Genomic DNA, 15,091 nt, shown 5'->3' on the forward strand with positions numbered 1-15,091 from the left:
AACAGTTCTACTATTCAGTAGTCAGCCAAGGGAATGTAAACAGTTCTACTATTCAGTAGTCAGCCGAGGGAATGTAAACAGTTCTACTATTCAGTACTCAGCCGAGGGAATGTAATCAGTTATACTATTCACTATACTCGTGTCTATTGAGGAAGGATATTGTTTTATCTTGAGAAACAATACCAGTCAAATTAGCACAGTAGCCCGGTTCCTAGTTGATTCTAATGTACGATTACAAAGGTCAGTGGAGTTCAAACCTTGACGGATAGTTTGCGTGCGTGCTCTGATTGGCATTGAAGAAATGCGGTTTATTACAGATATAACGTTAAAAGAGATATAGCCTGGTTGGTATATGATAAATTTTGCTGCTGCAGCAAACTCACTGGGTTATAGTTTAAGAATGGATATATATGTACATGCAATTTCTACTTACATCCAAGAGTCGGAATATCCTGATATCACTCCATGGATTTGAGCCATCCCTTTACTAGCACGTGAACATATCACACGTGTGTGTGTACAGTTATAGTGCCGGTATGTGTACTGTATATAGGGACGGCGGGTCTGTACCATTGTCAACATACTTACACTGGTACAGCCGCATATCGCACAGCTCTCATAAAAAACAATCAAATATTGTATAAACAATGCCAAAAACCAATCACCTGTGATATAAACAATGCCAAAAACCAATCACCTGTGATATAAACTATACCAATAAACCAATCACATGGGATATAAACCATACCAATAAACCAATCACATGTGATATAAACAATACAAATAAACCAATCACATGTGATATAAACTATACCAATAAACCAATCACATGTGATATAAACCATACCAATAAACCAATCACCTGTGATATAAACTATACCAATAAACCAATCACCTGTCATATAAACTATACCAATAAACCAATCACATGTGATATAAATCATACCAATAAACCAATCACATGTGATATAAACAATACAAATAAACCAATCACATGTGATATCAACTATACCAATAAACCAATCACATGTGATATAAACTATACCAATAAACCAATCACATGTGATATAAACAATACCAATAAACCAATCACCTGTAATATAAACAATACTAATAAACCAATCACTTGAGATATAAACAATACCAATAAACCAATCACCTGTCATATAAACAATACCAATAAACCAATCATCTGTCATATAAACTGAACCAATAAACCAATCACATGTGATATAAACAATACAAATAAGCCAATCACATGTGATATCAACTATACCAATAAACCAATTACATGTGATATAAACTATACCAATAAACCAATCACATGTGATATAAACCATACCAATAAACCAATCCCCTGTCATATAAACTGTACCAATAAACCAATCACCTGTCATATCAACTGTTCCAATAAACCAATCATCTGTCATATAAACTGAACCAATAAACCAATCACATGTGATATAAACCATACCAATAAACCAATCACCTGTCTTATAAACTGTACCAATAAACCAATCGCCTGTCAAATAAACTGTTCCAATAAACCAACCACCTGTCATATAAACTGTACCGATAAACCAATCACCTGTCATATAAACTATACCAATAAACCAATCACCTGTTATATAGACTGTACCAATAAACCAATTACCTGTCAAATAAACTGTTCCAATAAACCAATCACCTGTCATATCAACTGTTCCAATAAACCAATCATCTGTCATATAAACTATACCAATTAAGCACTCACCTGTCATATAAACTGTTCCAATAAAGCAATCACCTGTCATATAAACTGTACCATTAAACCAATCACCTGTCATATAAACTGTACCAATAAACCAATCACCTGTCAAATAAACTGTTCCAATAAACCAATCACCTGTCATATAAACTGTACCGATAAACCAATCACCTGTCATATAAACTGTACCAATTAACCAATCACCTGTCATATAAACTGTACCAATAAACCAATCACCTGTCATATAAACTATACCAATAAACCAATCACCTGTCATATAAACTGTTCCAATAAAGCAATCACCTGTCATATAAGCTGTACCAATAAACCAATCACCTGTCATATAAACTGTTCCAATAAAGCAATCACCTGTCATATAAACTGTTCCAATAAACCAATCACCTGTCATATAAACTGTACTGATAAACCAATCACCTGTCATATAAACTGTACCAATTTACCAATCACCTGTCATATAAACTGTAACAATAAACCAATCATCTGTCATATAAACTGTACCAATAAACCAATCACCTGTCATATAAACAATACCAATAAACGAATCACCTAACATTTAAAATAAAACAATAAACGAATCACCTGTTATATAAACAATACCAATAAACGAATCACCTAACATATAAAATATAACAATAAACGAATCACCTAACATATAAACAATACCAATATACCAATCACCATTTATATAAACTATACCAATACACGAATCACCTTACATATAAACCATACCAATACACGAATCACCTAACATATAAACCATACCAATACACGTATCACCCAACATATAAACCATACCGATACACGAATCACCTAACATATTGTCATATAAACAATACCAATAAACGAATCACCTAACATATAAAATATAACAATAAACGAATCACCTAACATTTAAACAATACCAATATACCAATCACCATTTATATAAACTATACTAATACACGAATCACCTTACATATAAACCATACCAATACACGAAACACCTAACATATAAACCATACCAATACACAAATCACCTAACATATAAACCATACCAATACACAAATCACCTAACATATAAACCATACCAATACACGTATCACCCAACATATAAACCATACCGATACACGAATCACCTAACATATAAACCATACCAATACACAAATCACCTAACATATAAACCATACCAATACACAAATCACCTAACATATAAACCATACCAATACATGAATCACCTAACATATAAACCATACCAATACACGAATCCCCTAACATCTAAACCATACCAATACACGAATCACCTAACATATAAACCATACCGATACACGAATCACCTAACATATTGTCATATAAACAATACCAATAAACGAATCACCTAACATATAAAATATAACAATAAACGAATCACCTAACATTTAAACAATACCAATATACCAATCACCATTTATATAAACTATACCAATACACGAATCACCTTACATATAAACCATACCAATACTCGAATCACCTAACATATAAACCATACCAATAAACCAATCACCTGACATATAAACAATACCAATACACGAATCACATGTTATATAACTATACCAATAAACCAATCATCTGTCATATAAACTGAACCAATAAACCAATCACATGTGATATAAACCATACCAATAAACCAATCACCTGTTATATAAACAATACCAATAAACGAATCACCTAACATATAAAATATAACAATAAACGAATCACCTAACATATAAACAATACCAATATACCAATCACCATTTATATAAACTATACCAATACACGAATCTCCTTACATATAAACCATACCAATACACGAAACACCTAACATATAAACCATACCAATACACAAATCACCTAACATATAAACCATACCAATACACGTATCACCCAACATATAAACCATACCGATACACGAATCACCTAACATATAAACCATACCAGTACACGAATCACCTGTAATATAATCATCTGTCATATAAACTGTACCAATTAAGCAATCACCTGTCATATAAACTGTTCCAATAAAGCAATCACCTGTCATATAAACTGTACCAATAAACAAATCACCTGTCATATAAACAATACCAATAAACGAATCACCTGTCATATAAACAATACCAATAAACGAATCACCTGTCATATAAACAATACCAATAAACCAATCCCCTGTCATATAAACCATACCAATAAACCAATCACCTGTCATATAAACAATACCAATACACGAATCACCTGTTATATAACTATACCAATAAACCAATCACCTGTTATATAAACAATACCAATAAACCAATCACCTGTTATATAAACAATACCAATAAACCGATCACCTGTTTTATAAACAATACCAATAAACCAATCACCTGTTATATAAACAATACCAATAAACCAATCACCTGTTATATAAACAATACCAATAAACCAATCACCTGTCATATGAACCATACCAATACACGAATCAACTGGTATATAAACTATACCAATAAACCAATCCCCTGTTATATAAACCATACCAATACACGAATCACCTGTTATACAGTTGTCGGAACGCACAACGCACCAAAAATACCGTGCGCACACCGTGCATACATCGTTCACACACCGTCCGCACATCGTCCACACATGGTGCGCACAACTGTGCGATTTAACAATCGTTCGCCCCGTTGTGGGCTTCTCTCCGCACATCTGTGCCATATGGTACAATTTGTTGATCAATATTACGGAATGGAAAAATTACGGAATGCTCGTATGCAATAATGTGCACTGTATATATCACTGTAATTTCTCATCACTATAATCAGAGACGTATACGTCTCTACTATAATTAAGAGTATATACAAGTTTACAATGCGTATAATACAGTATACAGTGACCGTTAGACTGTCTATAATGGGTTTGGCTCCTCGGTAACAGAACAGGTAAATAACAATTTGATGAGTGACCGGAGTTTTACCTGGCCTGTACTTGGCACATAGAGCTGACATATGATACCGTATGACCGTTATGAAAACTCAACTGGACGTTTAATATTTGTTATTTGCATTCGTTTTGATCTATAGCTCCCCTTCATCTGGTTTTCACACCTTGGCGAGTTACGTAAGTGCCCCGGGCGGGGTAAACTACGGTCCAGGTACAAAGTGGCAATATTTACCTCTGTAGCCGAGACTGTGTTGTAAATTTACACGTGTCGATAAAGGTCGTTTAAAAACCCACAAAAGACCATTTCTAAATTTCAGAAAGTATAGACAGAAAGATAAGCTTATAGATGTAGCTAGAGTATAGAAAAATTCAAAAAATCTAATTTTATGTTCAAACACGACACCGTATATATTGTCAAGCCATTCCCTAATTTACATTGTTATCGCCCAACGTTCGTCGATCGTCCGCACAAATGTGCGCAAGGATTGATCGTCCAATTTTTTATCGTTCGCACTTTGTGCACACATCGTTCACACACCGTGCACACATCGCGCGAACACCGCACATCGTGTAACGTTGTGCGATCCCACAACTGTATAAACAATACCAATAAACCAATCACCTGTTATATAAACTATACCAATAAACCAAACACCTGTCATATAACTATAACAATAAACCGATCACCTGTTATATAACTATAACAATAAACCGATCACCTGTTATATAAACAATACCAATAAACCAAACACCTGTCCTATAACTATAACAATAAACCAATTAAAAGATGTGAATACCTTATGTTTAAGAGACACAAAAAAATACAATTCTGTGAAGTCATCTATCGCGCCATATATATCAAAAAGGGTTTAAGATAACTAAAGTTAAATTCTATCATACAACGCTTCTTTACTATGCAATCCCTTTTGTGTCATCAAAATAGGATCTTATTCTAATTAGATTTGGAAAGATTCATTTACCATTCCTAATATCACAAAATCGTTAGTGTACACCTTGAAATACCATTTATGTGTCGTCATTTCATAAAGACAGTTTATTACGAGTTTATTCTCGTCTTTACAAGCTGGTGCATGATAACAAGGATTTAATCAATTTTAATTAGCGCTACCGTACAGTGTAACTGCCTGATGTACCGACGAAACCCTAGCCGACTAGAGTAACTTGTAAGGTAGCGTTAGCCTGTTAATCATGGTATGACTAACGAGTGTGATTATCTCATGGTTCTGTTGTACAATTATAACGTGGTCGTACTATGACATGGGATTGATATGAATGAACGTATAAAGTTTCATAGTATTGCATATCATAAGTATTTTACAATAGACATGGGCTGCTGGACATCAGGGTTTCATTTGCGATTTAAATTTATATGTTGTGATTTTGATAACTGTTTGTACATGTAACCAAATAGCATTAATGTGATTTATCTTGTCTATCAAAGTGCGCTGTCTTCATTTGCCATATTTGGACACTGGACATGTTCCTGTTTGACTAAGATGATGACATCACACTTCCCTTAATTGGAAGTTAAGACATTGGTAAATTGATTTTATCATCGTAGACGTACTTCATATTTAAATGTTTTTTTTTAGAATACACTTACCTTGTTACGCTCGCTATCATGACAACCGCCACAGTCACTAATGTTCCGAACCCCAGCACGAGCACAAACACGTGATGTGCCTTTTTCTTATCCATTCCGTCACTCATTAACACACAATTCACAAACGAAAGTACTACAACCAATAACGTCTTCCTGCTCCTTTATGAAATCTTGATGGGAATGTTTGTCTTTATTTTCACTTGATGTTATACGGAAAAAATGCAACGCTACAGTCTGGAGCCTTTAATAAAAGATATATATGCCTTTACTGATCTTTGTCAATATATATAAAAGTCGGGGTCATGTCCACCACGCCTGGAGTTCATGTGGGGCCAATAATACATATCGAAACATAAGTACGCCCTATCAAAATCCCAATGTCAAAACGATTTACCTGGACTGATAGTATTCATCTCATATAAACGTTCATTCACGCTAACAAAACATTATTTCCTGTTCCATTTTCAGACGTACAGGTGAAAGTCCAGGTTTGTATTACCTGTACAGGTCAAGGTGTTACTAACCTCCCAACCTATACAATAAACCTTTCAGACTAATATGTAGACGGTGTATTTTGTACAGAGGTGACCGCCCAGACGGACGTTCACCAGTTGGACGTTCCCCAGCAAGTGTGATCTGGCATTACCAAATGGTAGAATACAATCCCTGTGGCTGTATAGCAATGACCTACTTATAACGACCAGTACATTGGCCAGCGTGTCCCGTATAAACAGTAAATATTAATGTATTGGCTTGCTAGTATTGAGCGTATAGACTCCATTCAACATGGTTCGACAAAGAACTGACCGAACGTTCATACTTGAACATGGTAATCTCTAACTATGTACATGAAATTGTTTAAAACACCAATGTCCGAAATGACATTAACCCTAAGGTCGTGGAATGAATATATTATCATAAACTTTTATCATAAACGCCACTATTGTTATAGGTATAACGTAGGTTATAGGTATAACATAGGTTATACACGACCTTTTACCCCTGTCACGCCCTAGCATCCTGTTAGGCAATCTTAGTACATGTGTAGAATGTTACGAATGTTACCTAAAAGTGTACTTAAATTCTCTCGGAATTTCCGCAATCAGTGTCAGAATAGTATGTCTACATCCTGAAAGCCATTTATAAATTAGAAATATGCAGGTGCCCAAGGAACCCGGTCGAAAACGCGCATGTGTACATGGTAATTAAGACAAGTCTACGTCTTAACTTAATGGTATCCATTTATTTAAGACTCCTCAATTCTTCAGGAAATTTTCTTAACCTCGGTAATGCTTCCCTATGGAAAATCGTACGTTAATGAATTTCGTTAAATTTTTGCAAAACAGGTTAACTAAAATTTCCAGGTAAATCATTATTTACGTTATAGAAAAATATTACAATTGTAACGACAGCCAATGAAAATCCATGAAACCGTCAATGGAAAACAGCTGTCCTCTCTTTATACACAATTTAAAAACAAAATGTGTATCGTAAGATAAGAAAATACAAATTAAGTTACCTTTCTTCGTCATAGTAGGCGAGCGACGTATTTCCGGTTCCGGTACCATTTGCGCTGTTCTCATTTCGAAGTCGATTGATTTCTTCAACAGCATTGGTAAATCTGTTACATAAAAAAATAAACAATATTATAAACAAACATATTTTTGACTTATTCAGCAAATATCTGTTACCGTCCGGTTTTGTGACTTCAATTACAACAACTTATTCCTATGTAGTAGACTATTGTGGATGCCTCATGGAATGAGGTCCCACTTCCGATTTCTGGTTCGGCTGAAGAGGGATTCTAGCGATTACTTAAGACAAGGTACATTGTATTACAGAAACAATAAATTTAAGGATATATGTTACGTATTCCTAGCAATGAATACTCTTCACAGGATGTGAGTTCCAACTTAAACAAAACTAAACTAAAATCTGTATACAGAGAAAAAGATGACCATATATATTTCACCTGCATGATATGTAGTTTAATGACTGTTTCATGCTAAGAAAATATCAGAATTTCGAAATATTCGTGAAATGAATGATACAGGTACATTTGATACATATGACAGGAGATTGCCAAAAGTACATTTAATGATAGTAAATTTTACTTTGTGCTTCTATTATTATATATATATATATATATGTATATATAGCACTGACAATTGATAATTGCTTATATTTATGATGCGAAGACAAAAAAACGAACAAAGCAAAATCTGAAAACTAATCACCAAATATTGTCGTATTTAAATTAAATCGCATAATGATGTTAATGCAAGCACTATTCAATCACTTACATATGATGGTATATATAAATCTAAATCAAATTGCATCTGTTTCAGAACCGCTCATATTAGAAAATATCAGCATCTTAAGATAAGACCCGCGTATTTAGAGACTGACGTTTTTCGTCTAACACAATAGCTCACATACTGTATATTGTAATTTTTATATATGCATTTAAACATAACTTTTTTCTGCCGAACAATCTGAACATGTTTTAAAATTTGAAAGCTATGGCAGCCATTTTTTGTAAATGTCTGGATTAAAACCGGCATATATTTATCAACACGTATCCTATAAAAATGTCGACATGTTTACAACTGTAGATACAGAAGATAGAGAAGGAATACATTTCTATTAGACAGTTCAGATACTCCAGAGAACTTGTATACATTCTACATTCAATCAGATTGAAATAAAATGCATTTAGTATAGGTCATTAAAAAACATATCGAGCCATCTAGGAGTGCTGTACTTAAGTCCCAACTCGGACGACGGACGAGAAGGATGGTGATACTTACGTCACGACTCGGACGAGCAGGATGATGGGGATGATCGTTACAAACGCTATGGCAAAAACCGTTATCAGCATTGCTCGTGTTTCGTTCATAGTGATTGTAGGATTGTACTCTGGTCATCGGTCGCTGCCTGATCACCTTGTTCCCAAAAAATCACTGTCTGGCTCACCGTTGTCCACTCCAGGGTCACTCTTGGGTATTGTTAAAGTCACAGTTCGCTCAATTTGTTATCCTTACTGCAGATAAACCACTGAGCAATAATAATGACCACCACTGGTCACTTTCTGGTCAATGGTCACCTCAGCTTACCTCAGAGACGAAATACAACCATTACGTACCCCTTATACTCAGTGATGGGCACTCTCTGGTCACTAGGATCAGGAACACTTCCCGAAAATCCACAAAACGTCACTTGGATAACAATTGTACACTGAGCATCCGGGTCTTACGTATACTATCACTGTCGGCGTATATGATAAGAGTGTATAATGAACAGGCTAATCTTCTTATCTAGTAAACATGTCACCTGGCAAAATATATCGGACACACACCACAGTTATCTGGGCTCTTCACATACAGGTATCCTAATACCAAGGCATCCTACACAGCGCTTAGCTAACTCGACATATATAGCCGTAAAACGAAAGTAGCCAAATGCAAGTCTCCCCTTGCCTATTATCACGCAAGTAAGTCGTGGCTGGAAGGTTTTGTTCAATTTAGGTCAAGGTTACTTATGATTCAGAATTCTTTATTCATACCCACGTAAAATGTATCAGTGTAGACTTTAATAGTGTCATTTTCTTCCATGATGTAATAAATTTAAATATATTTACCTGTATGAAATATATAAGCATTATGTACTTTGATCAAATAATCACTACATGTATATATATATGATGTGTCATTCACTATTGTTTTACGGGCTTAAATTTCCACCTGTTTTAATTGAGGAAGAATCCCATTTCCATGGTGTCTTTCGGAAAGGAAATATTTTTCAAACTACTTCATGGGGAAACGTTCAGTATTTTGGACAGTGCGGAACAGGTCTCATGGGATAAAACAAGTAGCATTACATATTCCGTCGTTCTCCTCTCCATTATCTTGCATGAATTATCTACCTGAATCTAACATGAGCGATGTTATCTGTGTCAGTAGCCGGAACAGTCCCCACCAGGTAATAAACCGCTCCACTTGTTGCAAATTAGTAATTTTTCACGTTTTCCCTGTTCATGGACCTAACATGAGTTATACTAATGAGAGGTATTCGCTATCAAATTTGGAGTTGAGATAGATATAACCTGTCTTTGATTCATTTCCTTCTCTTATATTTAATGCGTAATATTGCATAGAGTATTTAAAATGCTTAACTCATTATAAAAGACCGAGCATGTCTGAACGGGATAACTTAAATACTTTTCCAGGTACACTGTATATGTATATTCTTTTTATTACTCACGGAATATGATTACACATATATACCTTGTTTTGTTTACAACTTTTACATCTGCACTATGACTAACTTAAAACGAGGACCCTACACTTCTCCTTGTCAAAGGACACATGTAAACCTCTGATCGCAAAACAAACCTGAGGTACGCGACGTAAGTAACAATGAAGCAAGAAACTCGGAAACGAATAAAAATGGTTGTCTCTAGATCCAGCAGCAAATACACTTAAAGGTAAGAAATATCAAATTACCGTAAACAAAATCCGTTAACAATAGCTCATCCTCGAATTCCAGGGGTTACGTTCACTTTCGCTCTCTACACCCCGGGAATAGCAATTTAAGGCTCAATGTGCGCCACCTTGTTGATGAGACAAGAAGACAAGTTCGATCCTTTGATGTACATCAAAAGAATCTCGCGGTCACGTAACGGTAAAAATTGACATTAAATGAAATTAAAAACACGCTATTTCAGAGTTTCAACGTTTTTCGCAGTCAGGCTGCCACCTTTTTAAATATAAATGAGGCTGACGTCAGCCACGTGCTGAGACCCTTGGTGTGATTCGTTGGAAGTGCAGCCATTTTTTCGCTAAACCAACCAACACTGCATGTTTCAGCACGCGCTGACGTCAACCTCGTTAATATTTAAAAAAGTGGCAGCCTAACTGCAAAATACTTTAAAACTCTGAAATGGCGTGTTTTGTTGGAGGAAACGGAGATTATGTCCACGGAAGTAGAATACATTTAGCGTGCACATAGGAGGTTTGAGAAAGAAAAAATATCCATCTTTCCAACGGTACCAATCATTTGTTTGTACAACAAATAGAAATGTGATTTTAGGTGGGGTCGATCTTCTCCATCATGTGATCATTGGGGGCGGCATTTATACACCCCAAACGTGTAAAATTACTCTAAACACCTTAGTTCAGGTCCAAATATAGCTGTAACAAATGATCAGGTCCCTGTGCATTGTAAGTACAAAACGTACATATGTGATGGATATGTCTTATCCAGTTCTATTTATGTTTTGGCACAACCGCCTTTTATCATTTTAAGATACACTTCTATTGACACGTACTGAATCTCGACGAACAGTGAACTTTGAACATTTATTAATTGTTTAACCCTGTACACTGTATTATCTATCTATTGCGGATCGCACCAGATAAAAGACGGGGAAAAAACTGGACAAGGCGAGTAGTGAACGGCACCAGTAAAAGCCTTGTTAGCTTGATGCTTAGCTTCACGTTTCGGGGTAGGATTTTGTTGTTTAAAATGTATAATAATACTTGTCATTTAGCTACTTTATTTGTTAAGCGTTTGTAGGGTGCCATCTTGTTATTTTGTTGTATATATGATTGTAAATTTTTCTTGAAAGGGCTTTATATAAGTTGTATAACTTGTGCCCAATCCAGTTACGTTACGACAATACGATATATTTAAATAAAAATATATTCAGTAATACATGTAGTAATTATCACATTTTCCCACGAATATGCCCACAACATATTAGTCGCACTCGTCAATTACAATTTAATTACAATTAATTCTACTGAAGACACTGTTAAATATCCTCTTTTTTCTCATTGGAACAGTACAAGCTTGTCTTTTTGACGAGTCAAATAAAAGTACTTCAGGATTTTAAACGATAATTTTAACGGGTGAACATTATTAAAGTATGTTACGCTGTTTATTTATGATCAGCTGATAAGCTAAAAGGACCCCAATCTGACTTATACATTAATGCCTGTCTGATATCTACGGAATGAGTGTCACGTTTGGCAGTACCATTGACAGACATTACCATAGTATATGAAGAAGGTAGGTACGAATAGTGCAAGATTGAAATATATATATAAAAAAATATCATTTTCCAAACAAACGGATACATGTGTAATCAAATTTAATTTATCTGATAAAGAAACTCAAGTTACAAGTTTAAAAGTTACAAGTTTTATTCGAACTTTAGGTCATTGGCCCATTAGTATACAATACATATTATACACAAATCATGGACAACGTACAGAGAATGAAGACAATCATATTCCATTATAATACCCTTAATTTGTTTGCCTCATAGATGAATTTTCCTAGTATACACAATTCTTTAATAGTATGGAAACTCAATAACTGAACGACTTTAAACACAGATGTTTTTTTCGAATAATATCTTTTGATAAAACGTGATCTGTGATTTTGGAATTTAGAACAGACTAATAAAAAATGAAATTCAGAGGGAGAGTTACACTGTTTACAATATCTACGTTCTCTAGGTATATTGTTATACTTTCCAACTTCTACAGCCAAAGAATGTGTAGATGAACGGATTCGAGCTAAACAAATGCGATATTTCATTGGTTTATATTTTGTGAGGTAAAATTGTAATGATTTTCCAAAATCTATGATATTTTTATACAATAAACATTTTGGAAAGTTTTCCAGGGATTGTATGTTTTGATCAAAAAATCTTTGTTTTATCAATGGTAATAACATATTATGCTGAGAAATACATGGATTTAACCAAACATCAATAAGACCTAGATTATTTAATTCATCTCTTACTGCTTTAGCCCAGTTAAAATCATTTTTACAACAACATTGTAATACAAATCTATAGGAAGTGGATATAATACAATTTTAAGATTTTAAGATCTTAAACCAATATTTCATCATTCTAATATTTCTCATCCAAACTAGAGGTAATCGTCCCAATTCAAGATATATCATATTGTTATTGGCCGATTTCTTCACTTTTAGTAATTTCTTACAAAAATGTAAATGTACATGTTCTATCTCTGGAGCTTTGTGCATACACCAAATTTCAATTGCATAAAAAAGGATACTGCTTACATATGTATCGAAAAGGTGTAGCATAGTTTTTACATTTAAGTTTAATGATGAACACTTTGAAAACAATGCAAACATATGTTTTCGTCCTTGGGTAGCTAATTGTTTTTGGATAGAAGTGAATTATTATGTATTTTAGAATAACGCCTAGGTAAGGAAATTGATCCATACATTCGACTTTACTTCCTTTGTAATACCTTTTTTCATCATTATGTAATCTTCAACCTTTTCTAAAAACTACAATTTTTGTTTTTCCGCATTTACAGTTAAATTTCATTTTGTAGAGTATTCAAAAAGGCTGTCAAGAAGAGTCTGCAGACCCTGTACAGATCCCGAAAAAATAACCAAATCATCTGTGTACATTAACAGAAACAAACTTAACTCAACGAAGTCATAATATGTTGCACCGTTTTCAATAAAGGGCATTTCAAAATCATTGATAAAAAAGTGAAAACAGTAATGGTGACAAAATTTTCCCTTGCAATAAACCGACAATGTTTTCGAAAAAAATAGAGCATTTCCCATTAATTGAAACACAGGATTTGACTGATTTATAAAGCGACTTAATAACAGACAACATTTTCCCTCGAATACCAAGCCTAGTCAACTTGCGCCATAAGTTTAACCTGTCGACAAAATCAAACGCTTTGCGAAATTCCACAAAGCAACAGTACAAACGTTTCTTCGAAGATAAAGTTTTCGTTATAATAGAATGTAATGCGAAAATTGCACCAATCGTACTAAGTTCTTGACGAAATCCGAATTGTGCATCAGTAATAAGGTCATATTTTGTACACACATCTAAAATACGTTTATTTAAAACAGAGGTAAAAAGTTTACAAAGACAGCTAATTAAACTAATACCTCTAAAGTTATTAGGGTCATTTAAAACACCGTAGATAAAGTTAGAAGAAGTAATTCCTCGCCAGCTTTTAAACATTCATTTAACAAACCATCAGGTCCATGTGATTTTCCACATTTCAATTTCCGAATAGCATTTTTTACCTCTTGTAACGAAATAGGAGCATCTAATTCCTCAAAAACAGTGTCATTATCGGTAAGACTAAAGTCGTCATGATGTACTGGATCACTATCTTGTTGTACAGAAGATTGGTTTTTGAAATGATTGTACAATTGATTACCGTTACACATTGGTGTTTTAGCTTTCTTCTTACCAAATTTCTTATAAAGAGACCCGGGTTATGTTTTCTCATATACTCCAACATATCACCTTCTGCGCTCAAATATTGCCTCTTAAACTTACTTTCCAGGATTTTGTACTCTTTTTTTCTTACGGATAAGAACAGTGTGTATCCAGTAACATTTGTTAATGTTGATTTCTTTAAAGCAACTTAATATTGTTTACGTAGAGCTCCAACACGATCGTTAAACCAGGGCTTATCTTCGGAACTAGAAAAGGTATGGGTGTCAACTTTAACAGGGGGCTTATCAGTGTTATTTTTGGGCGGTTTTCTTAGAAAAAAAGGTTGCATAGTCCCAAGTAAAACATCAGTAAAATTACTTACGCAGGTATCAATAGAATCTTGATTTAATTCATCATTGATTAAAACTGATTTCTTTAATAAGTCTTAATTAACTCTTACAGATACGAGAAACTGATGTTGGTACTCCTCCTTCCAACTATACACAGGTCTATCATTAAAATCATCATCTTCATCATCATCATC

The 15,091-nt window shown here is 34.2% G+C and overlaps 1 protein-coding gene across 2 annotated transcripts in view; it reads right to left on the reverse strand.

Moving 5' to 3' along the window:
• The window catches only part of LOC110453516, a 49,937-nt gene extending 40,210 nt beyond the window's left edge, over positions 1–9,727 (reverse strand). Inside the window, exons 1-2 of one of the 2 annotated variants that reach the window (XM_021502476.1) lie at positions 9,116–9,727; positions 7,825–7,926 (exon numbers count right to left, since the gene is read on the reverse strand). In XM_021502476.1, coding sequence (XP_021358151.1) covers positions 7,825–7,926; positions 9,116–9,204 — 191 coding nt within the window. In that variant the 5' untranslated portion in view covers positions 9,205–9,727. Of the gene's footprint in view, positions 1–433; positions 533–7,824; positions 7,927–9,115 lie in introns of those variants that run through there. The other variant, XM_021502475.1, reaches the window with a different exon arrangement.
• Positions 9,728–15,091: the final 5,364 nt, after the last annotated feature.

The sequence above is a fragment of the Mizuhopecten yessoensis genome, unplaced genomic scaffold, assembly GCF_002113885.1.
Source record: "Mizuhopecten yessoensis strain PY_sf001 unplaced genomic scaffold, ASM211388v2 scaffold7441, whole genome shotgun sequence".
Lineage (NCBI taxonomy): Eukaryota > Metazoa > Mollusca > Bivalvia > Pectinida > Pectinidae > Mizuhopecten > Mizuhopecten yessoensis.